General features: G+C 49.0%; 1 protein-coding gene across 10 annotated transcripts in view; it reads left to right on the forward strand.

Annotated features, from left to right (window-relative positions):
• The window catches only part of TTC39A (tetratricopeptide repeat domain 39A), a 52,051-nt gene extending 32,672 nt beyond the window's left edge, over positions 1-19,379 (forward strand). For 6 of the 10 annotated variants that reach the window (XM_089922890.1, XM_022575656.3, XM_022575657.3 and 3 more), the window contains 13 exons: positions 194-258; positions 2,309-2,408; positions 3,750-3,815; positions 5,154-5,262; positions 5,703-5,770; positions 5,852-5,911; positions 6,843-7,004; positions 11,764-11,855; positions 13,812-13,932; positions 16,085-16,196; positions 16,617-16,731; positions 17,656-17,772; positions 18,304-19,379. In XM_089922890.1, coding sequence (XP_089779016.1) covers positions 194-258; positions 2,309-2,408; positions 3,750-3,815; positions 5,154-5,262; positions 5,703-5,770; positions 5,852-5,911; positions 6,843-7,004; positions 11,764-11,855; positions 13,812-13,932; positions 16,085-16,196; positions 16,617-16,731; positions 17,656-17,772; positions 18,304-18,427 — 1,311 coding nt within the window. In that variant the 3' untranslated portion in view covers positions 18,428-19,379. Of the gene's footprint in view, positions 1-193; positions 259-2,308; positions 2,409-3,749; positions 3,816-5,153; positions 5,263-5,702; positions 5,771-5,851; positions 5,912-6,842; positions 7,005-11,763; positions 11,856-13,811; positions 13,933-16,084; positions 16,197-16,325; positions 16,732-17,655; positions 17,773-18,303 lie in introns of those variants that run through there. The other 4 variants (XM_022575660.3, XM_089922923.1, XM_089922908.1 and 1 more) reach the window with 4 other exon arrangements.
• Positions 19,380-27,348: the final 7,969 nt, after the last annotated feature.

Here is a 27,348-nt window from a genome sequence, read left to right on the forward strand (position 1 = left end):
TCTTGTTTGACAAGCAAGACCCTTATCTCAAGTACCAGGGGTAGAGTGGGGAGGCCTCTGACCCCACCCACGTGGGGCCCCTCATAAAGCTGGGCCCAGGGAGGGCCAGGCAGTATCCAGAGCCTTGTATGATCCCTCTCAAGCCTGTGGCTACCCACCCAGGCCCGGCTCTTAGCATCTCTCCCCCCTACAGGACGAGAACATGGTGAGCTTCATCAAGGGTGGCATCAAAGTTCGAAACAGCTACCAGACCTACAAGTGAGTGGGGCTGGCCTGGGGGGCCTGAGGCCACAGCATCTACTGCCCTGTGTCCCTCAGGCTGCTTTGTGGGAGGTAGAGGGCACTGGCTGGAGGCAGGAAACCTAGAATGCTATGTGACCTCAGATAGATTTCTGTACCCTCAGGACTTCAGTTTTCTGTAATATTATTCCCCTGGGTGTATCCGTTCATTTGGTCCCCCTGAGAGCTGACTCTGTGCCTGACCCTGAGCTAGGGGAAAACAAGGCACATGTTCTGTACAAACAGCTCGGTCTGGTGGGGGTGGGAGAAAGACACAGGAACAGTCATTTTGCGAATAGCAGCAGGACTCCTACACATCCGTAAAGGCCCCGTCCAAATGCCGCTTTCCCCATGAAGCCTTCCTTGAACCCTCCAGTACACAGGGATGATGCTTACATAATACACACCACCTCTCCAAACTGGGAGCTCCTCGAGAGCCAGATTATTTCCATGCCATCTCAGCACTGGGCCACACATAGGCCGTGTTTATGGAGCAAAGACTGAAGACTCAGTCCAGAGCACTTCTGCCCAATGTGGTCCCGCAATCCTTATCTACAATTCCAAAATCAGAAAAGCTCTGAAAATAATTAACCCTCCCCACTGCCCCAATTTTGGCATTGAAACTCCTTTTCCATTAAAAGTTGACTTGAATTGACTTGAGACTATCATCTTTATTTTCCCCACTTAATGTGACTATTTCCCTGCAAAGAGATGGTGAGTTTGATTTCCAGGTACTACTGGGGTATAGCACACCATGCAGTATACGGACACCACACTACTTTGTGGGTCCTGCTGGAATTGTTCAGGGAAACCAGACTGTGTTCTGGCCCTTGTAGTCTCCCTACCAGCTGCCAGAGTGATGTTTTCAAAGCACAAACCTTGTCAGGTCAGTCAGTCCCCGCCAACTCCTGAGACCCCCTCTTGCTCTTAGAATAAAGTCCTGGGTCCTTCCGAGTCATTCCTGGGAGGTCCCCCTGTCCTCCTAGCCATAGCTCCCATCCCACCGTGCCTCAGACATTTGGGCCTTCCCTCAGGTTTTCAAACATGCCAGATTTCTACCTCAGGGCCCTGGGACACACTGTCTTCTCTGTCAGGAACACTTTGTGCCAGGCTAACTCCTCATCACTCAGTTTTCAGCTCAGATGTCAGCTCCTTGAGGAAACCTTCCCAGAACGCCAAGCTAGGCCAGGCTCCAGGGTTCCCCTTCATCCTCACAGTGACTCGATAGGGGTCTGTCTCTAAGGGCGGGAGAGGTGTGAGGACAGCAGCTTGATGGCTTTGCTCCCTGCTGTCCTCCGGTGCTTGGCACAGAGAAACCTTAGTCCGTGTTTGCTGAGCGAATGCCCTCAAGATGCTCGTGGCCTGGAAGGGAGGCAGGTACATCTTTAAAGCCCCTGTCCTACCCCAGACAGACTGGGATATGGACTCTGAGCTATTGGTGAGCAGAAGAAAGAGCGTTGGATTCCAACCAAGAGACTCCAGGAAGACTTCCTCAAGGAGGCGGTGTTGGAGTTAACCCAGTGGTTCCCAACTGGGGGCGGTTTTTCCTCCCACGAGACGTTTGGCTATGTCTGGAGACATTTTGATTGTCATACTGGGGGAGGTTGCTGCTGGCATCTAGTGGGTAGAGGCCAGGGCTGCTGCTGAACATCCCAGGATGCACAGGACGGCCTCCCGCCCCCACCTGAACAGAGAAGTTATCCGGTTATCCAGCCTAAAATACTAGTAGTGCCGAGGTTGAGAAACTGTTCTAGACAGAATGCAGAGCACGAGCAAATGCCTAGATGTTGGACAAGGCGGGTGTGCTAGGGCTGATACAGCTGAAATTCAAGAGCAAGCAGTGTGTCATTACGATGGGAGATGGGGCTAGAAATTCCTCGAATATCAGCTCTCTGGATTGGCAGATGGTTACAGATCCACCGCCAGGGAGTTCTGAGATCAGCTAGGAGTACAGGGGCAACTTGGGCCCAGCTGGAAGAGGACCCAGCCCCCCAAATGTGGCTGAAACAGGCTTTGCATCCCTCCGCAGGGAGCTAGACAGCCTCGTGCAGTCCTCACAGTACTGCAAGGGAGAGAACCACAGGCACTTTGAAGGAGGAGTGAAGCTCGGTGTGGGAGCCTTCAACCTGGTGAGTGGGCATGCCCTTCCCACATCCACAGTGTCTGGGTTCAAGATTAATCTCCCCTGCACATCCCTGCCCTACCCATGGTCTCTGCCGAGCTACTATCCCACGCCCCAGTGATGAAGCAGACACGTGGCCAGCCTGGGGGCTCACAGCTGGGGTGGAGATGGCGGCTGGCCGTGGCTCCAGAGTCCCTTCTGTGCCTTTCTTCCCAAGGCAAGTTGAAAGCTTGAAATCTACTATAGTGGCAGCGTTTACAGCACCAGAAACTGACAAACACAATATATCAGGGCCTTTTCCTCCCTGGAGGGCTGGTGGTTAAACATTGACCAGTGGCAGGGAAGGAGACAGGCCTGGAAACAGCTGACGACCCACAGGGAACAGAGAGCCAGGACTCCTTCCTGGGGGAGCCCGGGAAGGTTTCATGGAGGGGATAATATTTGAGCTGGATCTGGAAGGATCCATAAGCGGAGGACGTTTTCCAGGCAGGAAGGGCATTCTAGGCAGAGGGAACAGTGAGCTGAGGCAGGGAGGTTCAGAAGAATTGTGCCTGCTCCTGGAAGGAGGAGCTGCTCTCTGACGATTCAGACTCCTGGCCCTGGGTGGCCAGGGACTTACCCAAAAGTGTGAGTGTGGAAGGGGGTGGCTCTCTCCCCTCTAGGCAAAGCCTGTTCTGATGGGGGTCCTTACCCCTCTCTGGGTTCCAGATTCCCCTATGTAAAATGGGAGCAGTGATCCCAGCCCAAGTGCTGGGAAATACAAGCTGCCAAGTGCATCAGATACTTTAGCAGGTTATAGCTGGACTGTCTGCGGTTCGAGAACTGGCTCCACCTCTGATGAGCTGTGGTGCCTCGGACATATCCTGTCACTTATCTGTGCCTTGTTTCTCCGTCTGTTGAAAGGGGTTAGTGATCTCTTCTTTGCAGGACTGTTCTGAGGATCAAATGCAATGACAGAGCCCCTGTTACAAAGTAGGGATTCAGTGTAATAACAATAGCTAACTGCTAGGTGCAGGCCCTATTATGTGCTTCACATATATTAATTTGATCCATCTGGTAGGGGCTATTATTATTCCTATTTTACAGATGAGGAAACTGAGGCAGAGAGAGGAAATGTAGCTGCCCGAGCTGGGAGTGGTGAGACTAGGATTTAGACGCAGTCTGCTCCTAATTGTCACTCTGTAGTGCCTCTATCTGGGGAAGCTGGCTTTCAGAAACCTAGGGCCTCCTCATGGGCATTCCAGAGACAGGGCCTGCACCTCTGGGATTACCCCCAGGACTCTGGAGGCTTGGAGATTGGGAGGGTCAGCCCCCACCCCTTCACATGTCCACCTGCCTCTTCCTGCAGACGCTGTCCATGCTTCCTACCAGGATCCTGCGGCTGCTAGAGTTCGTGGGGTTTTCAGGAAACAAGGTAACCACCTTCCTTCTGGGGATCTCAACCTGCTCAGCCCCAGGGCTGGAGCTCAGCTGGACAGGGTGAGGCTGAGGGGCTGCGGGGCCTGAGTGCCAGTCCTGGCTTAGCCCCCCTCAGTGTGTGGCCTTGGACAAGGCTCAGACCTCTCTGGACCTCAGTCTCCTCTCCTGCAAATGAGGCCATTGATCCCTGCCAGGTCCTTCCCAGGGTAGAGAGGCTCTCGGGTAAGGGTGGGTGTGAAGAGCAGCTCCTGGGGTCCTTCAGGAGCCTGGGACCATATTCTCTGAGCCTGGTAGGTGTCAGGAACCTGGTCCTTCTCCCCTCAGAAGACCTTGAGCAAGTCCCTTCCCTTGGGACCATTTTCTGGTCTGGGAGATGCCCAAGGGAAGCCCTACTGTGCATTGGGCCTTGAGGTGGAAACCAGAGGACTCAAGCACCCAGAGGCTTTACTGAGGGCAGGAACCTGAGTGCCAGGTAGCAGATCAGGGAGGGCTCCTTGGTGGAGGAGGCCTGATGTGGTACAAGAAGCATTAACCTGGAAGTCAGGGGCCCTGGGTCAGTCCAGCCTCATCCCCTTCTCCCTGTGAGTCTGAGCAAGGCCCGCCCTCCTCTGGGCCTCTTTGTTTTGTAAAACAAGGGGCTTTTTTTTTTTTTTTTTTTTTTACATCAGGTCAATGTTTCTCCAACTTGGACTTTCTCCAGCCCTTCCTGATTTTTGCCATGTCCACACACCTCTGTATTATTACTTATGTATCATTTTTCTCAAATGTGATTCATATTTTTTACTTAAATTTATTTAAAGGAAACATTACTACACAGAAAACCCGTATTATGTGGCACGATCAGAACATAATCATAACAATTAATACAAGAACTGAGCAATCTTACGAAAGCCCTGTCTGTGCACTGAGCCTGTGGTTAGGATTATCTGCCTCCTTGTCATTCCTACTCCCCCACCAGACTTGGCGCTACTCAGGGCTTTGGTGCCCACTATGGGGACTGAGCAAGTGAATAAAGGGGGGAATGGGGAAGGGGCTATTGAGGAGGTAGGGGACACCCATGCCTTTGCCCTGGCTGTGGCAGCGGTGTCCCCTGCCCTCAGGAAGATGGCTGAGGCACTGAGAGGGGTTGTTCGAGGTTGCACAGCCTGGGAGCAGCTGACCCGGCCTCCAGGGCTCCAGACTCTGAGTCCAGCACTCTCTGGTCCCTTCTGTGGCAGCATTGCCCTCACACCTGTCCAGTGACCTCCAAGGCCCCCCCCCCCCCTGGGTCCCGTGGAGGACGCTGGGGAGCTCAGGCCTTGCTGGCCTCAGCCAGTTCCTGTCTTTCCTCCAGGACTACGGGCTGCTGCAGCTGGAGGAGGGGGCGTCAGGGCACAGCTTCCGCGCCGTGCTCTGTGTCATGCTGCTGCTGTGCTACCACACCTTCCTCACCTTTGTGCTCGGTAGGAGTGCGCTCGGGGCGAGTGCTGGGGCCTCTGGGCTTTGGCTCTAAGGGCAGGGGGTGAGAGGGCAAGGGGCTGCAGACCCTGCTCGGGCCCCCAGGACTGGGGATGGGGCACTGAAACCAGAAACAGCAGAGCTGAGTCAACTGTCCTGGGGCCTGGCCTGCTGACCACTCGCTTCCTCACACTGTGACTGGGTTCCAGCCCCAGTTTTCTCATCTGTGAAATGGGGGTGGGTCATGCCCACCTCAGAGAGGGTGTGAGGATGCTGTAGGCTGTACTGTCTAATTCAATCCTCACATCACCCTGGAGATAGAAGAGTTATCATCCCCATTTCACAGAGGGGAAACGGAGACCCTGAGAAGCCCCTGGTAGGTTGCTGGGAGGCGGATCACCAGGGAGGATGGTGACGTGTCCTATTGTCCCCCCACCTCCTTCAGGCACTGGGAACGTCAACATCGCGGAGGCAGAGAAGCTCTTGAGACCCTACCTGAAGCGATACCCTAAGGTGAGCCCTACCTCCTGGCAGATACTCCCAGCCCACGTGTGCCTTGTGGACCCACACGGACCCACATGCGTGTTGTTGCAGGGCGCCATCTTCCTGTTCTTTGCGGGGCGGATTGAAGCCATTAAAGGCAATGTTGACGCGGTGAGTAATGGGGGTCGGAGCCGGTGCTGGAGGGCCCTCGGGTCTCCCAGGCCAGTAGGAAGACAGATACACACAGACGAACTCAGGGACAGGGCAGACTGGGAGGAGGGCCCCGAGAGAGGACTTACGGGAGAGCGGGGCCAGGAGAGGCACTTCCAACTGAGGCAGTCTGGGAAGACGAGGGAGGAGTTGGCACTTGTGGTGAGTAGGATTTGAACGGGAGATGGAGGGCTACCGCATCCTTGAGTAAGGCAGAGAGGTGGGAAGACCCGCTGTCCAGGGCAGGGTGACAGGCTGGAACCTGGTGCCAGGGGCTGAAGCGGGCACCTTGAGGGTCTGGCTAAGGAGTCTGGGCTCTGTAGGTGGGAGGGAGCCGTCGAAGAGGTGAGAGAGGGGCGGGTCACGGTCCGGGCAGAATCCCCAGCATTAAACCAAGGCCCAGGACGGACTCCGTGACCTGGAGTTCTGGCGTCTCCCGCTGGTCCTGGCTGTGGTTCCTCAGGCAGCAGGACAGATGCCCCAGGTCCAGGTCACTTCGTGGGGGCTTCTGGAACCTTTGGAATTTGCTCTGAGGCATAGACGTTATTATTATATCACTTTAAGATTAGCACTTTCCACTGCCTGTTATCCCTCTATTATAGCTCTGTCCCACCCTTTCATTTTGAGCTGCAAGACCAGAGTCCCCAGGAGGGGCAGTAACTGGGCCCAAGGTCGTGTAAGACTTAGGCAGTAGAACCAGGACTGGAGGCCACAACTCCTGTCTCCCCGATGCTGCCCCTCGCCCCCTCCCCGAGCCTGGCACAGGGCTGGGACGCTGTGCACGGCAGGAGGCTGGGGCTACTGTGGAGCTGGGCGGGGACAGAGGGTGCAGAGAGCGGGGCGGGGGCAGGCCAGGGGATGCCCGCCGAGGCTGACCGGCAGGTGCCCACAGGCCATCCGGCGGTTCGAGGAGTGCTGCGAGGCCCAGCAGCACTGGAAGCAGTTCCACCACATGTGCTACTGGGAGCTGATGTGGTGCTTCACCTACAAGGGCCAGTGGAAGATGGCCTACTTCTACGCAGACCTGCTCAGCAAGGAGAACTCCTGGTCCAAGGTGGGCTGACACCATGTGCTGGGGGCACGGGGGGACCAGGCCAACCCACACTGGCCATGAGCCCCCAGAGCAAGGGCCAAACCCCTAACTGAACGCAGATGTCTCAGCTGGAATTTAACCAAAACCACAAATTCTACTAGGCCTCAGGGTTGGAAAAAACTAAAGACCATGAGGAACAGATGACCTTTAGAACTAGAGTGTGTCGAGATTTTTAGTCACAAGGGACAGAAGTGTGTTGTGACTCACATGGTCTGTATGAGTGTCGCCCAACAGAACTTTCCATTACCGTGGAAATGCTCTATTTCTTTTTTTTAAATTAATTTATTAATTTATTTTTGGCTGCGTTGGGTCTTCGTTGCTATGCGTGGTCTTTCTCTAGCTGCGGCGAGCGGGGGCTACTCTTCTTTGCGGTGTGCGGGCTTCTCTTGTTGCGGAGCATGGGCTCTAGGTGCGCGGGCTTCAGTAGTTGTGGCATGTGGGCTCAGTAGTTGTGGCACGCAGGCTCAGTAGTTGTGGTGCACGGGCTTAGTTGCTCCGCGGCATGTGGGATCTTCCCAGACCAGGGCTCGAACCCATGTCCCCTGCATTGGCAGGCGGATTCTTAACCACTGCGCCGCCAGGGAAGTCCCGGAAATGCTCTATTTCTGCACTGTCCAATGTGGTAGCCCCTAGCCATACGTGCACACCGAGCACTCGAAATGTGCCTACTGCAATTGCGAAACTGGATGTCTTCAATTTTATTCCATTTTAACTAACTTAAATGTAAAAAGTCACATGGAGCTAGTGGACATAGTACCTGACTATGCGGGTGTAAACATAAAAGGCTCATTGGTTCATATAACCGAAAATTCTAGGCACACCTGACTTCAGGTAGGGCTGAATTCAGGAATTCATATTATGTCGTCTGGGCTTGTTTTTTCCACCTGGGACTGTGCTCTCCTCTATGACATCTTTGTCGTACAGGCAGGTTCCCTCCATTTGCCAGCAGGGTGGCTATGGGCTGCCTGCCCCTAACTCACATCTTCCCTTTGGTTTCAACCAGAGTCCCTGGATAGAGCCTCATTGGTCTGGCATAGATCACAAGTCAATGCCTGGAAACAGGGGTGGGAGGACCCCTCATGGATTGGGAGTAGGAGATGGGTGGTTCCCCAGAAGAAAAATGAGGTGATGCCCCAGAATAAGTGTGGATGGGGGTGGGCATTAAAGAGATGCCATGTAGGCAAAACGAAACAAAACAGATGCTCAGCGCAGCATCTTATAGCTTTTAACATCATGGTAAGTGATGAAATAAGTATCAGGCATTATCATCATAGTAACCATAGCACAGATTTCCGAACCAAGGGTCTTAGAGTCATCTAGATCTTCACAGAGCATCTGGTAGTGTCAAATCCATAGCACTTGTGTCTCAGTGACCTTAAATCCCTATTTCTCATCTCTCCCCCACCCCTGCATGAAAGTCCCTTTTCAGTCCCCCTACTTGGGGCCCAAGCTGAAAGGGAGCTCTCTGGGTGTGGGCAGGTGGGGCCCGCAGGAGGAGTGGGCTTTCACGGAGCTCTGTGTGCCCAGGCGTTATCTCCGTCAGGCCCAGGAGGGGCACTGAGGCTTAGAGAGGGTGTGCGACTTTGCTGGGCCACACAGCTGCTGTGAGGAGCAGAGGGAGGACGAGGCCTCCAGGTGTCAGGGAGTCTGGCTTCCTGAGTTGGCTCAGTCTCCAGCTCTGTGACTTTGGGGAGGTCAGCCCCTCTTTCTCTGCAACACTTTCCTCAGAAGGGTTTCCTGTGAAAATAGGGGTTGTGGCACCCCGAGTTCTGGGGCTTCATTCATCCCTAATCTCCAGCACTTGGCCACCGGAGTCCACCAACTTCCAGCTCTAGGAAGTTGGCCTGTGGCCACTGCCATACGTGCCGATCCCTCTGCTCAGCATTCTTCCCTGCCTGTACTATGCCGAGTCGTCCCTTTGGGCCCGTCACGTTTCCCGCAGTACTCGCAGCTTGGGTGACCAGAAACCAGATGGTGACAACTGTGTGCTCAGTGCTGTAACGGGGGAATCTGAGGGGAGCTCAGAGGCATCCCTGGGCAGCCCAGCCAAGGGGACAAGGAAGGCTTCTGGAAAAGGAGATGTCTGAACTGAACCTTGAAGGAGGAGGAATTAGGGTGGCAGAGGGGAGAAAGTGGAAGTTCTCTCCCCAAACCGAGAGAACTGCAGGGGCGTAGGGTTTGTGGGTGGGAGTGCAGAGGGACTGTGGAGGGACCGTGCCCCTCTAAGCCACTCGCTGTAAGCTTCTTGAGGACAAGGACTGTGATATCACAGAGCCTGGTAGAATAATCCAGCAAAATAAATATGTGCACTCAATAGGCAAACAGATAACTCTGTCCCATCAGGGAAGGTGGCTGCAGTTTTCCACCAGTGTGGCCCCGTCACATCCCCTGGTAACTTGGATGTCCATGGGCCTCACAACTCTAGGTCACTGCGTCCATCCTAATTCCTGTGGACTCAGTGAGGGTGCGCTGTCCCGGGGGAGTAGGAGAAGGCTCTTAGAGGAAGCCAGCAGACGAGCCTGGCAGAGAAAGGTCAATGGCACCCCAGGCAGAGGGACAGCACAGGCAAAGGCCTGAGGTGAGTTCCAGGAGTGATGGGGAAGAGTGGCCAGAAGAGGAGGAGCCAGAAAAGCAGGTCACAAGGGCCCTGAGTGGCTGTTTGGGCTTCAGTCTGACAGTGGGGGAGCCCATGCTTGTGGCTTAGATTTGTGCTTTTAAGAAATCCCTCCTGCAGTCGCTGGGCACGCTCACATGCCGGGGTCCTGTTCTAGGGCAGGACATACACAAGTGAACCAAGCAAAGATCCCCTCAAGGCTCACGTTCTAGTGGGAAGAGAGAGAGACAAGAAACACACAAATAGATGATGTACAGTGTAAGATAACGTCAGGTTCCAGCAAGTGCGATGAAGAAAAATCGGGTAAGGTATGGGTGCAGGGCGTGATGAACAGTGTGGTCAGGGGAGGTCTTTATGAGAAGACACCAGAATGAAGTGAAGGAGCAAGCCATGTGGACATCTCCGTGAAGAACGGTCCAGGCAGAGGGCGTTGGTAGATATTAGGGCAAGAGGGGGAGGAAGCTGAAGCCATGAGTTGATGTGTTCTGGAAGCAGCCCGGAGGCCAGTGTGGCTAGAGTGATACGAGTGAGGGGGCAACAGTGGAGGGGAACTGGAGAGGAAATGGGGCGGACCGCACAGGGTCTCACAGGCCATGACAGGGCATTTGGATGTTCTCCTAAGTGTGATGGGATACCGTGAGACGATGTCTAGGAGGGACTGATGTGATCTGCTTCTAAAAGGTCAGAGTGGCAGGTGGTGTGGAAAATGGCTTGCAGGGCCAGGAGGGGAGCAGGAGATCAGTTAGGAAACCATGTGAACTAGGACAGCAGAAAGACATCCCTGGTGGCCCGGAGCAGGGAGATGCTGTGGAGGCTGGTGCAATAATTGAGGTGAGGGCTAGGGCAAGGCCAGTGGGATTTTGGAGCTATATGGGAGGTAAAATCATGAGGGCTTGGTGGCTCACTACCAGGGCCGGGGAGAGGGAGAAGGCACAGATGACACTGGGAGGTTACAGATGGGATGGGGAACAGATTTCACAGAGGGGAGCTTCTTCTCAGCACACCCCACAAAGACCAGCTTTTCCTCATGTTGTGAAGGGCAGACTGCGGTGCTGAGGGCAGATTGGAACTGGGAGTAGCCCTGGGCTTCAGCATGGGTGGGGCTCCCAGGTGGAGGTTGCTTCCCACCTTCTCTCTCCTAAGACTAGACTCCAGGATGTCCTGCTCCGTTTCCTCCTCCACCCGCTACACTTGTTTGCTGGGTAGCTGCCCCAGGTGGCAGGAGCTGTGGTTCAAGACTTGGCCACTGGTGGGCAGCACAGAGCCAGACTCCCCTGGCACTGGACTTCAGGCAAAGGGGAGCGGCTTTCGGGGATGGATCTTTGGCCGGGGGTGGGGGGTGAGGGGTGAGGGGGTGGGGGGGGTGGTTGTGGCAGCTGTGGATCCAGTGGGCAGACCCTTGAAGCCACACAAACCTGGGGTCACTCCCAGCTCTGCTCCTAGCAGCTCTGCTGTCCCAGGAAGTAGAGGTGGGGTACAGATTCCTTTCTGGCATTGTCTTTGGGATCAAGTGAGGTGATATATGTAGAGTGCCTGGCACACAGCAAGGCAGTTTCACCAAGGGGCCCTGAGCTGAGCCCTGACCCAGGGCCCTGTTTATTCTTCTGGCCTCACACCTCTTCTTGTATACATCCCATGCTTTATGCTAGTGATTTGTATCCTACGTACACACATCTCTGCCCTCCCTGGCTTTGATCAGGCTGTTCCCCTTGCCTGGAAGGTCCTTTTTCTGTCTCTGTGAATCTTCCCATTGGCGTTCAAGGGCCCAGTCTGAAGTGGCTGCTTCCCTGCAGCCCGTGCTGCCCCGTCTTTGTGTCTCCATCGTATCCTCAGCACCACCCCGTGCATCCTCTAGTTGCTTGAGTCTGCCCTGCTACTTCAGAGTGGAGAGTGCTTAGACATGGCCCATCGTGGATTTAACTCCTAGCTCAAACCCTCAAGCTGCTTCGGCTTCCTCGCCCAGTTTCTCCCCTAGGGCTTGGGGATAATATAATGTCAGCTACTATGCTGGGCCATAGTGAGGTTCCAGTAAGGTACTGGTGCCAGTTCAGGACTGCGATTGGAGGGCAGGCTGCTCACACCTGACTGTTGCTCTGCCTCACACAGGCCACTTACATCTACATGAAGGCCGCCTACCTCAGCATGTTTGGGAAGGAGGACTACAAGCCGTTCGGGGATGACGAAGTGGAGCTGTTCAGGTGGGTCCGACCGTTGCAACCCGTCATAGGCCCTGCCCACAGCCAGCCTGAGCTGAGGGAGGTGGTGGAGTTGTCGTCTCCCTGACACTCCCCCACACTCACCCCACGTGCCTGTCCTTCCCTCCCATAGCCGGGGGCCTCCTGCTGCCGCTGGTGAGAGCCCTTTGAATCCATTCAGAGGTTTTCTTTCACAAAAGTGGTTTTGTCAACATTCTTTCCACTGAACCTCTTTCACCTGGAGCGTAGGACAGATGTGGACACTGAGGTCCAGAGAGGTTCCTTCTGCTGAGTTAACCTGACCCACTCAGAAAAGCAGAGTTGGAATCACATAAACAGGATAAAATCTAGCCTCTGCCATTTGTTAGCTGTGTCACCTTGGACAATTTCAGGATCTGTAAAATGGGAATAACCACCTCTGCCCTCTGCAGTGTTGTTCTGCGAATCAAAGAGAACAGATTTAAAGAGCCTGGGGTAGGGCCTGGAGCCAATAAATGGCGGCTGTTTTTATTCTTATCTGCACTACTGTGTTTGCCTTCTGCAAAGGGCCTAGAGCAGGGCCTCAGCCATGGCAGGCTGAGGATGGAGCCTAGGGCTTTCCTCCAGTCACGGTGAGGGTTGGCCCCAACATGCAACATGCTAGGTAACCCCAGCTTCCTGGGCTGTCACAGTCACAGAGTGTTTATCATTTACTGAGTAACTTTGTGTCTCAATCTTATGTAACTCTTCTAGAAGATCTGTGAGGATAAGAATCTGTGGGGGAGGAAGAGTAATTTTTTCTCCATCCTTCTAGGTTCTTGGCTGAGACCCTCATAATAAGATTAACAGGAGAAAAGCAAACTGAAGTTTAATAACTCCTGTATACATGGGAGAGACTCAGGAAAACTGAGTTAACTCTCTGAAATGGCCCGAGCCATTACCTTAAGTGCCATCTCCAGCTAAAGGACAAAAGATTTGGGGGCATAGGGAGCCAGTTGTGGGAGGTTTTCAGGTAAAAGAGGGTATGTGGTTGTTACGCAGATTTAAGTCTCTGCCTTCTCCACTGATAAGTTTCTAGAGATTTAGTTATCCTCCTCTTCTTGGTACAGAGAGAGATAATCTTACAAATGGAGATTTCCCTTATAAATGTAAATGTCTCGTACAAAACGGTAACTTCTACTAGGTTTTCAGAGCTTTTTGTGTGTCTGCTGTTTCTTAAAAATAATCAGCCTAAAATAATCTTTATGCCTAAGAAGCATATTTGGGGGTAACAACTTCTCCCTTTCATATCATTGTCTCCATTTTAGGGATGAGAAAGCAGGCCCAGGGATGTTCCACAGTGAATAAGCAGGGGAGGTGTTTGGCGGGGGACCTCACAACTAGGTCCAGCTGTTTGCTGGGCCTGGACAGCTCAGGTTCTGAAGGTCACAGCCATACCCCCATGATTATGGCAGGGATCGAGGGTAAGGCGGAGCTGGGTGGGTGAGGCCCCAGATGTGGAGGCTTGCCCAGCTGCATACCACATTTTACCGTACCCTTGGGAACAGCTGAGGAGGCCACAACTCACGTGGCCAAAGTTAATGAAAGGTTTGTGCTGTGTGGTCTTGGGCAGGTCCTTCCCTTTATGAGTTTTAATCTCCTCTGTGAAAGTAGGGTCAGACTTCCACTGGGCCCTTAGGAAATGGGGGCTAGGAGTGGAGAGGGACAACTAAAAGGCAGAGCAGGCCTGGGGGGTTTGTGTACATTCTCACCTCTGCCCGCTGCTGCTTCTTCGGAGGAGCCCCTTGCCTAGCCCTAGGAAGTGCTCGGGTCTTGGGGCAGGGCCTGTGAAATAAGGCCATAGCCACAGGCTATGAGTCCAACACTCTCATCATATAGATGGGGAAACTGAGGCCCAGTGAGGGTCCAAGCAGAGGCTGGGGACTCTGTCCTTTCTAGCACTTTCTCGCCCTCTCCCCACCCTCCTCATCTCTTCCACAGAGCTGTGCCGGGCCTGAAACTCAAGATTGCTGGGAAATCTCTACCCACAGAGAAGTTTGCCATCCGGAAGTCCAGACGCTACCTCTCCCCCAAACCTATGTCATTGCCCATCCCTGCTCTGGTGGGTAGGAGGGTCTTGACTGGCTCTGAACTCCAGTTTGGGATTGTGGGGATGAGCTGAGAGCCAGGGATATAGCCACTGGTCCCGGGGGAAGTGGATGAGGTAAGAAGACCTCATGCCTCAGGGGCCTGGAGAGGATTTCACAATTCACCTGGTACTGGGTGGGGGACACAGATGAGCTGGAGCCTGCCTCAACCTCTGAGAAAGCACTGGTCTACTAGGGATGGGGGTGGAGAGACAGGTGAGTCGGCTGCAGGCACCTCAAGGCAGAAAGAGCAGCCCCCCGAGACAGCCCCACACCCCTGTCCCCAGGCAGCGGCATCCCTTGGCTGTTTGTGTTTCCACGCTGTTTCTGTCTTGTCACACGATTAGAACTGTTGTTTACACTGTCCCGCCCTCACTGGACCAAGATTTTCTGAGGCTGGGACCATGTTATATTACAGTCAACTCTGAAATAACAGCAATTGCTGGCACTGTTACTGGGCACTTGCTGTGTTCAAGGCTCCTTATACCCATTGCCTATGGCCTCATTTGATCCTCACAACAACCCTCTTAGTACGTGCTGGTGGCATCTCCATTTTACAGAAGGGGATAATAAGGCCTAATAGATAAGGAGGAAGATAAAATATCTACTAAGTAGATAAGATGTAAGTAGAAAAATGAAATAACTTGTCCAAGTCCCATAGCTAGTGAGTTGTTAGCCAGAATTTGAACCCAGGTAGTCTGGTTCCAGAGCCCATATTCTGAACCATGGTTTTGATGCTAATTCCATGCATGATTTGAGCAGGCATCAGAGAAGTTTCTAGTTTGTTAAGAGTCCTTGTTATTCAAATAATAAGGCAGCCAGAAAGGTAGAAAGGGTGCTGCTTCAGAGACCTGGCTCTGCTATTCACTAATTGTGTGACCCTGTGTAGGGCCCCCTTTCCCTTAATGTAAATAATAATATATTCCTTGCCCATTTCATAGGGCAGTTTTGAGAATCGGCTGATAAAACATGTTAAACACTTTAGAAATCAAAAAGTTCAATATTTATGTAGAATTTATTTAGAGCTCGTATCCTGAATATCTTTAAATAAAATCTGAGCTATTTTACAGGTTAAAATATACAACAAAGCAATTATCAAATGGGGGCAGGGGAAGCAACTATATGAGAAATTTAGGGGAGAATTTCCAAAACTATAATCTGAAAAATGCTATTTGTGCATAAAATGATTTCTGTGATTAAATACATTTGGGAAAGACTGGCCTAAACAAAGTTTATATACCGTAGATCTTCTTGGAGCCTTTATATGCTAATCTGCATGGCAGGTCTCCAAGGAGAAGCCTGAAGATGCAGTTTTTCCCTAACTTATTTGGCCACAGAACAATCTTTTAATGGAACACTTGCTAACTTGAGACCATATAACAACTTGATAAAACCTTGTCTAAACTTAAAATCCCTCCCTGGAACATAACAAAAGCCATAACAAAAGTCTTTCTAGAACTTTATGTATACAAGTCACTTTCACATCCATTGCCTGGTTTGATAGTTTAGGAAATGCTAATCTAAGCTAACAGAATTACTAGAATGAAAATTTAATTTAGTATTCTGAACTTCCTGGCAGTTAAGGCAAAAAAAGGCATCAGGTATGTTTCATAGATGGATACTCACGCTCAGTGCCTTGGCGAAATAGGAGAGAAGGTAACATGGTCTTAAGCTCCTGAAGTGCTTAAGTAAATTATGGTTCCTCCAATATAGGAGGCCCTATTAGCTGGAGCAAGGAGGAGGAGTCCCTGGAGAGTGTGGGGCATGACCTGGTCCTCAAAGAATGGGAAGAGTGTGGGCACAGAGAGATTGGGAGAGAGCAGAGTAGTGCCCCAGGAAGCCATGAGCAGAAAAGTAACTGAAAACTATCAGCAGCTATGAGCAGAAGAGTGAGAATATGGGCCCATCTTAAATTCTCACTGGGGTAAGGGGAGATCTCAATAGTAAGTAAGAGATAAGACTCCCCATAACTCCCTCAAGTCCACAGCTTCAAAGGCTGGGCTGAGACTTCTAGAGTTAGAAGGGCCTTTAGTGATCCTCTGATCTGAGCTACCCATTTTACAGATGGGGAAACTTGAGGCCCCACTGGGGAGGAAAGCTGGGACTGACTTGCTCCCCTGCCCCCAGGAAATGATGTACATTTGGAATGGCTACGCTGTGATTGGGAAGCAGCCGGAACTCACAGACGGGATACTTGAGATTATCACCAAGACTGAAGAGTTGCTGGAAAAGGGCCCAGGTGACTACCCCCAGGCCCTTGAACCTGCCAGGCTGGGTCAGACCACAGGTCTTTACAGTTGAAGATTCCCTCTACCAAAAATGTCCTTCCTCACTTCTCTACCCTGGTAATTGTCCTTTGCCTTTCCAGACTGAGCTTCAGTGGCAGCTCCTCCAAGAAGCTGTCCCTTGTCCCCCAGGTAGGGTCAGGGCCTCTTCTGGGCTCCCACAACCCCCGGGCTTCCTTCAATCAGTCCTGGTATCACTGTATTGTCATCGTCTCAGTATCTGTCTTTCCTCCCCAGATGTGAGCTCCCTGAGGATGGGGACCATGTGTGAGCCGCCTCTGTCTCCCCAGGCCCCAGCACAGAGTAGGGGCTCCATGAGTAACTGCTGAAAAAATGAACAAACCTGTCGTCTTCCCTCACTCCCCTATTCTCAGAGAATGAGTACTCAGTGGATGATGAGTGCTTGGTGAAGCTGCTGAAAGGCCTGTGTCTGAAATATCTGGGCCGTGTCCAGGAGGCCGAGGAGAATTTCAGGAGCATCTCTGCCAAGTAAGTGCCTCTGTGGCCACTCCTGCTCCAGATGGCCTACTGCTGGGCCCATGGCTCCAGGGCAGCATTTTCTGGGCTTCTCTTTCCTCATGCACACATGCACAGTGCCTGACTCTGGACTACCCCTACTCGCTCCACATGTACTAGTGTCTATCCTGTGCCAGGACCCTTGCTGGGCACAGATCATTCCCACGTTGTCCTCTAGGGCCACCAGATTGCCCAACTACAGGAGACCATCCGCAATGAGTTTCGTGTGAATGGTGCCCCCTGGAGTTTGTAATTTATCAACTCTGCCCTTGGGGAGTGCAGATGTTAGAGAGACAGACAGCTACAGGCAACTCAATCTGGTATGGTGAGGGCTGTGCTAGAGGAAAGCAAGGACAGCAGGTGCCAGGAGGAGGGACCTAAACCTAATAATGCTAGATACCAGGAAAGGCTTTCCAGGGATGCCACTTAAATTGGGAAGTTTACCAGGCAGAGAAAGCAAGGAAGGAGGAGTTTTAAGTGGAGTAGGTAGAGCATGTGCAAATGCCTGGACACAGGAAAGACACCTGAGGTTGGGTGACAGTGGTCAGGTCCTTCCCTGCCTGGGTGAGGTTGTAGAGGGAAAAGGTTGCAGATGAAATAAAGGGGGGGTTGGGGACTGAGGTGGGGGTGGGCTAACTAAGGACATGACATGAGCCATAGGTTGTCAGGGACTTGGGGCCCCAGGTGCAGAGGACTGGAAGGCTTTGCTGTGGATCTTAAGCCTTTCTAGGGCTAGGTAGTGGGAACCCTCCCAAATTGGAATTCAGATCAGAAAACCCCACAAGACCATGAGTTGGATCCTGCCATTGGGGAGAGGCTCAGGAGGAGTCTGAAGGACGTGCCTGAAGGATGTCTCAAGAGCAGAGCCTGTAAGCCATGTTTTCCTCTGTCCTGCAGTGAAAAGAGGATTAAATATGACCACTACTTGATCCCAAATGCCCTGCTGGAGCTGGCCCTGCTGTTTATGGAGCAAGGCAGAAATGAAGAGGCTGTCAAACTCTTGGAAACTGCCAAGTAAGGCATGATTGCCCTTGGTCTGTCCTTTGTTCCCCATGGGGTGCAGGGTATGGGCAGAAGAGGCCAGGCAGCAGTGAGGGAGGAGGGTGCTGGCAGAGGCAGTATAGGCAGCCCAGAGGCTGGGCCCATGTCCCTGGGGAACCCAGCTCTCACCTGGCATAGGGGAGGCCTCTTCCTCAATTTACCAATGAGGAATTGATATCCCAGCATCAGGGACTGAGGGTCACACCACAAGCCAGCTGCAGGGCTGGTGTGAAGATGCAGGTCTCCTGCCTTCCAGCCCTTGGATCTACCTCTTGAAACCACTCCTTCAAGCTCAGGGACCCAAAAACAGGACCAAGAGTAGCACCAGAGGGCATGGTAACAGGTAATCCCTATTAGTCATCAGGGCCCAACTCTTTCTTTAGACAGAGGTAGGGATCTAAGCCTCTAAAAATATTGCTTGGCTAGTGGGCTCCCACAGTTCAGACTAAAGGAAAAGCACTTCCTGGAGCAGCCTCATGTGTCTGATTCTCTGGCTTCTTCCAGGCAAAATTATAAGAATTATTCCATGGAATCAAGGACACATTTTCGAATCCAGGCAGCCACACTCCAAGCCAAGTCTTCCCTAGAGAATGGCAACAGATCCATGGTCTCATCAATGCCCTTGTAGTTTTGTGCAGCACTCCCAGGCTGGAAGACAGAGTCAGCTGGACAGAGCTCCTGGAAACATTTCAAAAAGATCCCCTCCCCCTGCCCTGCCGTTGGAGCCCACCAGTGCTCCAGTGCGATGACACGACACAGGTATCTGTGCAGAAGCGAAGCTGGCGTTTTCACCAGTGTGGCCAAGGGCCTTTGCCAAGGACAGAGCTGCCGGAGCCCTCTGCCTGCCCTATCACATATACGGGTACTTGTTTTTCACTGTGATGTTTAAGAGAATGTATAAACAGTTTACATTTTCCTTAGAAATACATTGATGGGATCAAAGTTGGCTTTGGAAAAAACTACCAACCAACCACCTGTAAATCACTGTTTTAACCCCTACTGATGTGGAGGCAAATCTATGATGCCAAGGGCCAAAGTGCTTTTCAGACTTCAGCGAGGTCTCAGCTTCCAGGGCTGGAAGGACCCAAAGGAGGATCTGCACTGCAGGCTTTGAGGTTTCTGGGGGTTGGACATAGAGGTTTCACACACTCCCACTACCTTCCTTCTTACACTCCCTTTGTAACAACTTTCCAATTTAAAAAAAATCAAACACGTCTTTTTAGTGAGATAATTTTGAGTCCATCTGTAGGAAAAAAAAAAAAAATCAATCTTCGCCACTAAGGAATAGCGATACCGAGGCCTGAAGGAAGGGGGAGCCCTGTGGCCCTTTCTGTGCCAAAGCCAAGAAGTTTGGCAGGTAAAGTTTCTCAGACACCAGTCTGCTATATGACAAATTGAAACCACTGGGAATGATTTATGAAACATAAAAATCTTCTGTATTTCCCTTCGAGGTACACTTATTTACCGACAGCGTTTTTCTTAGAAACAGAATGGTTATTCTTGGCCTGTTTGTGTGTTTCAGATTTTTCAGTTAAGAGAAAAGATATATTTAAGTAATAAAACTTATACACTTTAAGAGATCATGCAACATCTATTTCAGTAAAATATGTTGTTGCTTGAATTCTTAGGCTGGGCAGAACGTTTGAATCAGAAGTCATATGGCTCAGGCATGTTTTATTTAGCCAACATAATGTTTTAAAATTTTTAGAATAAGTTACTAACATTTTAAAATGGGGAGATTTCACAAATAAATCTGGTTTCTGGCATCTTATTTTAATAATCTGGCAATATTGGGCCTCATTCCCACAAGGCAACAATCAGTTGGAGCTGAGTAGAGGCTCTTTTCAACACTTATAATCTTTCTGGCGCCTAAAAGCATCTGAATTTGCACCCAGTGGGACTGTTAAAGTGAGGACTCAAGTTCAGTGACCAACAAACACCAAGTTTTACCATTCACAATCTAACAACAGCATACTTCAACTTAACCATTTTCCTGGTAAAAATATTCATCTGTGAAAATGTGATTCCTCAAACAACACTGAATGCAGCTTCTGTAAAGGAAGAACCACAAGACAACTTTTCCAGTCTTCCAGCCTGCTGTATTTAGCAAACACTTCTGAGCATTTGCCAGAAGCTAGGTGGTTTAATCTATTAATATACAACCAAGCTTCCTGTGGTTGATGCTGAATGAAGTTATGGGTTTTAGGTAAAGCATATTCTCATTAGGAAAACAAAGCCGAAAACCCTCATCCAAGGTCCTCTTTTGCACTTACTGTACTGGCATAGCAGAAATGCTATGAAAGGAAGACTCATTTATTTTGTTAGAACTAGACAAAAGAGTGCTTTCCACAGAGGGCAAGTCCTTTGCAAGCTCTCTCTCCTCCACAGCCTGAATGCTGGGAGCCCAGCCTACTTCCAGGTTGTTGGGCAGGGCAGGTGAAAGGGGTGAACTAGAGCCAGGCTGCTGAATGAAGGTGGCCTGTTGTCCTCCCTCACATATTAGAATGCTACCTATTACAGTATAAAAGCAGTGCCGGTCACAGGATACCAAACATATAATTCGCAAAACTGCCGTTTGCAAAACACTTTCATCTCAATGTTCATCTTAGGTGCTTTTATTTTTAAATTTTTATGCCAGGATGGTTTCCTAGTTGTTGCTATTTCCTGCTGGGCTTCATTAATTAGCCTCTGTCACCTTTACCTCTGGCTGCAGTCTGGCTATGAGTTCTGTCTCCTTTATTCCTACCTGCAGCTTGAGTTAGTCCATCAAAAACATGTATGTGAGGGAGTTCCCTGGTGGTCCAGTGGTTAGGACTCAGCGCTTTTACTGCCGTGGCCCAGGTTCAGTCCCTGGTGGGGGAACTAAGATCCCGCAAGCCGAGTGGCGTGGCCAAAAACAAACAAAAAATGTATGTGAAGGTGAAAATGCTGGGTGTCTGACACCACCATATCCTTGTGCAGAGGCCTCTGAAGGTGAAAATTCTGTCATGGGCTTCTCATTGCGTCTTGAGCCGTTTCTGGTCACTGCTTCTCTAACACTGCAGACCTTTCCAGCACATCTGCCCTGGAGAGGCACCTGATCAGGTGAGGAGAGTCTTGGCCTAGAAATAAGGAGACCTGAATTCTAGTCCTTGTTTTGCTACTGCCTTTCAGAGTGACCTTGGGAAAGTCATGGACCCTCTAAAAATTAGTAATTTGGACTAGATTAAGGCTCTTTGCTGCTGTCAACAGTTCTGATTCTGTCTGTTTCTGGGCTTTCATCTCCAAAAAGAGGCAACAGATATATATACCTTCCTACCTTTTGTCAAAGCCTTGTGCCACCAGGCTGCTTACCAGAAGTGATGTTAGCCTTCCTCCCAGGACAACCAGAGAGCAAATAATCCTCATTTGGGGAAAGTCTGAATCCTGTGCCACACAGAGGAACTCAGTTGTTAGGAAGCAGCAACTGTGTAACATGCTCTGACTAGGCTCTTGGCAACAGAAAGGCTACCTCTGCCTCTCACTGGTCCCAGGCCTTGGACTGGCAGGGTAGCTTCCAGCACTGTGCTGGTCCCTATCAGCTCTCCCATATGTTGGCAGGATTCCCTATTCCTTATCTCTCAAGTCAGAATGGGAGTGTTTCCAAGACAGCTGTCGTCATTCACAGCAAAAAAAAGCCACGACCTGACAGCAAAGCCAGGACCCTAAAAGGCCAATGCCAACCAAACACTAGGCTGAGGTCCAGGTGGGAGATTCCCAGCAACTGAAGGGAGCATCAGGAGGATTTTAAAAAGCCCCAGCCTGCTGAGTGCTGCAATCATTCGATGAGGGAATAAAATCCAAAGACACTTTTCTCTGGAGTTACTCCCAAGTTTATCTCTTCTAAGATGATAGGGAGTGGACAACAGTCTTCTTCTCTGCTTCAAATTTAAAGCCCAACAGTGTGTCTTTTTAACAGTTTTCTTATGTCCTTAGCACCATCACACTAATTCAGTAATAAGTGAGAGGTGCCTGGATTCTGAAAACCAAGCAGCAAATGGGAACTTCTCACCCTCGCCCTCAGATGCAGCTTTCCAAGGTTGGAAAGTGCCTTTCTTCTTGGGTTAGCACAGCTCTGTGGAAATCTGGTACAAAGTTCATCACTGTCCAACAGGGTAAGTCAGTCCACAAACAAGGAGCCTCATTTAGGGACCTGAAAAATCCATTTCGAAGTAAGCAATCTATGAGTTGCTTCTACTGTCTAGTCAGCTCTCAAGTGACAAAATATAATACAGCCCTTACTTTCGTAAGACATGCAATTACAGAAGGTCACTATGGACTTCTAAAAGCTGACGTTCAAGTTTAATCAGACACATCACAGCTAACACCTCACAGATGACTGGATAGGATGGTTTTGTTTTTCTTCATGTCCTGAACAAACACTTCATAACACCAGATACCATATGCCCTCGGTGGAATAATACTAGCTAATATTAAGTGCTATTTACCAGTTGTGATTCTAAGTACTTTACATTTGAAGTGGAGCTATTATTGCCATTTTACAGATGAGACAACTGAGACATAGGTTAAATAACTTGCCTTAAGACCACACAGCTATTATGCATCAGAAATATTTGAAGTCAGGCAGCTGAACTCTAAAGCTCATGCTTTCCTGAACTGCTGGTCAAGCTTTCAAATTATCAGCTTAAAGTCAGATCTGACTTACATTGACTCTTGGGCCACTGTTAAGTATGGAAAAGGTACTGGCTGGTAACTCAAACACTAGAAATCCCTGGCGTGGAGTACATGGAGCATATGCCTGTGTGGCACGGTTCCCCTGTGGCACTTGGCATCATGAGGTAGGGACAGGGTCTATCTTGGACAAAGGCAATCCTTAAGCAACCATATTGCTCATAAAATCATCAGGATGTTGAAGGAAAAGGCATGATCTAATCCCCAGCTGGACAGGTAGAGTTCCAGTCAGCTACTCCAGAGATGGGTAGTGAACAGATGCAGAGGCTCAGACCTGGACTGAGGCTTGAGTCCAAACCATATGCTAGAAGAGGTTTGGTGTAAGGCAATAAGAGGTAGGAACACTGACAAACTAGGAAGCATACGATGCTAAAGGCACTCTTAGAACTTTAAGTTTAAGCACCTAAGAGTGCTGGCTGGCCAAACATACCACACCTGTGGGTCAAAGTGGTCCATGGGCCAGAAATCTGTCACCCTTGGGCTAAAGGTGACTTTCAGACAACTATCTATGGAAAAGAGGTGGTGAGCAAATTCATAAGAGAAAAACCTGATCTACTAAAAATAGCAACTTTAAATTATATTAATTACATGGGATAATAGTGGATAAAAGTACAGACTGAATTCAAATTATTCTGCTTTGAGAATCAGTTTACTCTTCTATAAAATGGGGCCAATGCCAACTGCTTCACAGGGCTGCTGAGAATAAAAAGAAATCAACTAAACAAATAGCCTGGCACAGTCCTTAGTATATTAAGAAGGTAAATGTATTGGCCCACACATACTGTGGGAAGGCAGTGGTGAGTTTGGCCTAGGGGATGACTGAATCAATGGCTCTAGTGCATCCATCAGGCCTTCTCCATCTCTTGGCTTTGCTTTTGTGTTAGATTTATTCTCTTGAACTGACTTCTCTGCGTGGCAGTTCAGACCTCACGTCCTTACAGCTCTGTGACAAGAAAAGGGCTCCTTTTCCTACCTCCAGTATGAAAAATCCCCAGATAAGGACTCTGATTAGTCTGACTTGGCTTGAATGTCCATCCCTTAGGCCAGTGGTTCCCCAGATCAGCATTAGATATCAGGGAATTTGTTGGAAATGCAAATTATCAGCCCCCCCTCCCCCTGATGCAGGGGTGAGGCCGAACCACCTGAACAAGTCCTCCAAGTGCATCTGATGCACACTGAAGCCTGAGAACCACTGCCTTGGAAAGGGAGTGAGGTACTACAATGGGTCTATCTTGGATTACATGCTCGGTTGGGAGTTATTACTAAAAAAGATGGGGTACTGAGCAGACAAAAACATGTATCCAATATGTCCTTTCTTTCAAAAGTTGACATACAGGAACTATGACCTGCCAACATTCTCAGGTGAAGGGGAGGATAAGGGCAGTACTGGTTAGAGACAAGGCTTATTAGAAAGCTGCCCATTCAGGAAGAGCTTTGCCTTTGTCCTTCTCCTTGCAACCCTCAACGATCTTTATAAGGCCCCAATTTTCCAATGGGAACCTCCTTGATGGTGGCTCCCACTCCATCAGAAATGCTCAGATTCCTTAGGGCTTCTCTTCTTCCCTGCTTTCTCCTTCCCTTCACTTAATAAATATCTGTTGAGCACCTAAATGTCCTGCTCTCATGAAAGTAAACAAATTAGAGCCATGGAGTAAATAAACAGGGGCTGTTGGTCCAGAGGGTAAGAAACCAGCCATCAAACAATCTGGGGAAGTGAACTACAGGATGGAACTACAAAAGATCTGAGACAGGAAAGAGCTTGCCATTTTAGAAAGCACACACAAAAAAGTCTAGAAAGTAGAGTACTATGAAAGGAGAGAGGCAGAAAGTCTGCTGTCTCCATTAAGAAGCTTGGATTTTATTCTCCACACAATGGGAAGCAATTAAAAGTTCTAAGCAGATGAAAGACATCATCCAGTTTACTCAAAACTATTTTAACTGCTGTGTGAAGAATGTACTATACAGGGTTAAACATGGAAGCTGGGAGGCCAGTGCCATGCCAAAGGCCAACAGCACCAACTGCTTCTGCTTCATGAGAATTGCCATTAAAATACCTCCTCTTCCCTGCACCAGCTACCACACTTACAGGGAAAAAAAACTTCCAATATGCTGCTAAGTGATAATCAGGCTCTAAGAGTCAATGTGAGTTGGCATTTCTTGTTCTTTACTCTTCATGAGAAATCAGCAACCCAGTTTATCAAAAATCCAAACCCATAAACATGATTTCTTACTTCAAAGGTATCTTCAATGCCATTAACGCAAAGTTTCAGAAATAAATAATCCTGAGAACAAGGCTTGCAAAAATGACCAACCTGACAACGCCATTAGCACCCATCTCACTACTGAAAAGAAGAATGGTTATTATTCCTCACATCAAAATAATATCATGGACAGTGATTGTCAAGGGCCATGAGGACAAATGGTTTGTGAAAAACAACTTCCCTTCACTGCATACCCTAAAATTGTAGCCATTAACTTACCTGTCTGCTTGAGTTCAGCTACCCTCATGGAAAGAAGATCATTATTCTGCACTAGCTCAAAGCCGAAGACTGGCTGTGATCCTGGAATTGGCAGAATGTAGCTTATCCCCATACCTCTGGTATGGATAGTGCTGGAAGCCAATCTGATAGCACAGTCCAGGATTCCCAATTCACACAACACCTAAGACTTGCTTTTGGATCCTGAATGACTAGATTAACTATTATATGGCCCCTCAGAGAAAAGCTGGGCCCATCACTTGCTTAGCCAACCACATCTTCTCATAAGCATTCATCACTATGACCAGACTCTTGAAGTAAACCCTCAGTTACCTTTTTCAACTTCATTTTCTCAGCATGAAGAAATCTAGTCGATAAGCACTGCTGTTACACACTGATAAGAATGTATTCAAAGTAAACAGGCACTGCTCACCCTTTGATCACAATCAGTTTTAAATGCCTAAAATCTGTACCTTATTGATAATGCTGCTTCATTCATACGCAGAGAAAACCAAACTTGCTGTGTAAAGCATCCAAAGATGACTAAATCTTCCAGTGGACAGTTAGTTTTCTCAAAAAACAAAAATGTAAAAGAAAGTTAGTATCTCTTAAAGTTTCCATAAAAAATTTATGAAATGGTAGATGATTTCAGTCTATCAGTAACATTAATTAGATGCATCCAGTTATTATCCTGGGCTAATGACCATTGCTTAGCGTGATAAGGCAAACAAGAACAATGTGAACAATTAAGATGTGCAGATAAATCCAAACCCCTTTTGTAAAATTTTACTGAAGCCTCTAACAAAAATTTTATGGATCAGGAAATGGGTTGTAAAGGGATTCATCTGGATTTTCATCCATGCTAAAGAGCAAGGAAACAGCCAAAGGATAAATGGAAAAGCAAAGTCTGGATACTTGTATCAGGACAATCAATATCTGAATAAATAATCACCCAGCACTGCTGTTTTTAGAACCAGAGGCTCTCAGAAAAAGGATTACAAAGTATATTTAAATTAATATTCCCCAGATACATGTGCCTCATCCATTTACTAACTTCTATATGTCATTTTAATATAAACGTTAATGTGTTACAATGTAACTCTTAGGAGCTTAAAAAAAGATGTTATTTTTCTCTAGTTAAAAATAGTACTTTATGGGAAGAAAGAACAAATAGTCCAGCTAACTTTCTCTAAATATATAAAATGAACTTACTACATCTTTCAAACCACTCAGAAAAAGTACTGTTTTAAGGTGTTTTATATAATGTAATCAAGCATTTACAGTTACTCCTCCCATTAAACCCTTATGTTTCACTTGAATTGCTACAAACTAAAGTCCTCTCTAAATCTGAATTATGAGCATTAAACCACTCACTGCCTAGCCATAAGCAAACACCTATTCTGACAATACAGAACTGAGAAAAAATTCTTTCAGAGACCACTTCTTGGTAGCTCTTAGGTAAATCACCTAACAGTGGGTCAATCAGTAATGACATTAAATGCAAAGATGGAAATTTTCATAGTTGGACATTTTTACTCCACACTTTTAAATTTAATAATGGCAAAATACTTAGAAAGTGGGACCAAGGGGGAAGAAATTATAAGGAATTCAGCTATGTCCTCAAAAGGAATAATACAATGCAGTCAGAATAAGACTGCATAGGACGCTGATTGCTCTCATGCCCATGCCTCACATGATGGGGACATCTGAACCAGGCCTGTGTCTTAGGGAAGTCTAGTTGAGTGTAAGACTAGAACAGGGGAGCTAGATAGGGTAGAGAAGGAGGGGTTACAAACTATCTTCACTAACTTTTTCCATACCCAGTAAAAGAATAGATGCTCTTTAAATTCAGGTGGGTAAATTTAGTATTACTTCAGGAGATACTAACCTTTTCTCATGTCCACCAGTTTCAAAATTAAAGGCTTAAAAAATTAGCTGACTAGCTCTGATGCGTTTAACATGCAAGTGCCATCAGCTGGCTCTGAGAAACTGATTGCTGGCCAATGCCTTTGTAAGCAAACATGGCCACCAATCGCCTACATTTCCGAGCTATGCCAAAGGAACTTACCTTCTTTCCTGTTTGCCATTTTCAGTCTCAGGACCATAGGCAGTTCTGCTTTGGACTCCTTTATTGTTATTCCTTTTTTAAAATGCATGCTTCCTTAAGAAGGAGCTTTGTTCACAGAAAATTTGTTACCTCAATGCTCACTATATTCTGTTTTATATTACATAGACAACCGAAAGTAGCTGGAGTCTTCTAATACCTGAGATGTCTTATAAAGAACACTCATAGCATTTAAAAGGTTTGCGTGAACCAAACTACAAGTATCTGAAAGTATTTCAAATTGTTCGGTTTACATTT

The sequence above is a fragment of the Delphinapterus leucas genome, chromosome 1, assembly GCF_059928025.1.
Source record: "Delphinapterus leucas isolate spDelLeu-1000000601 "Yukka" chromosome 1, BTC_Dleu_Yukka2, whole genome shotgun sequence".
In the NCBI taxonomy this organism is placed as follows: domain Eukaryota; kingdom Metazoa; phylum Chordata; class Mammalia; order Artiodactyla; family Monodontidae; genus Delphinapterus; species Delphinapterus leucas.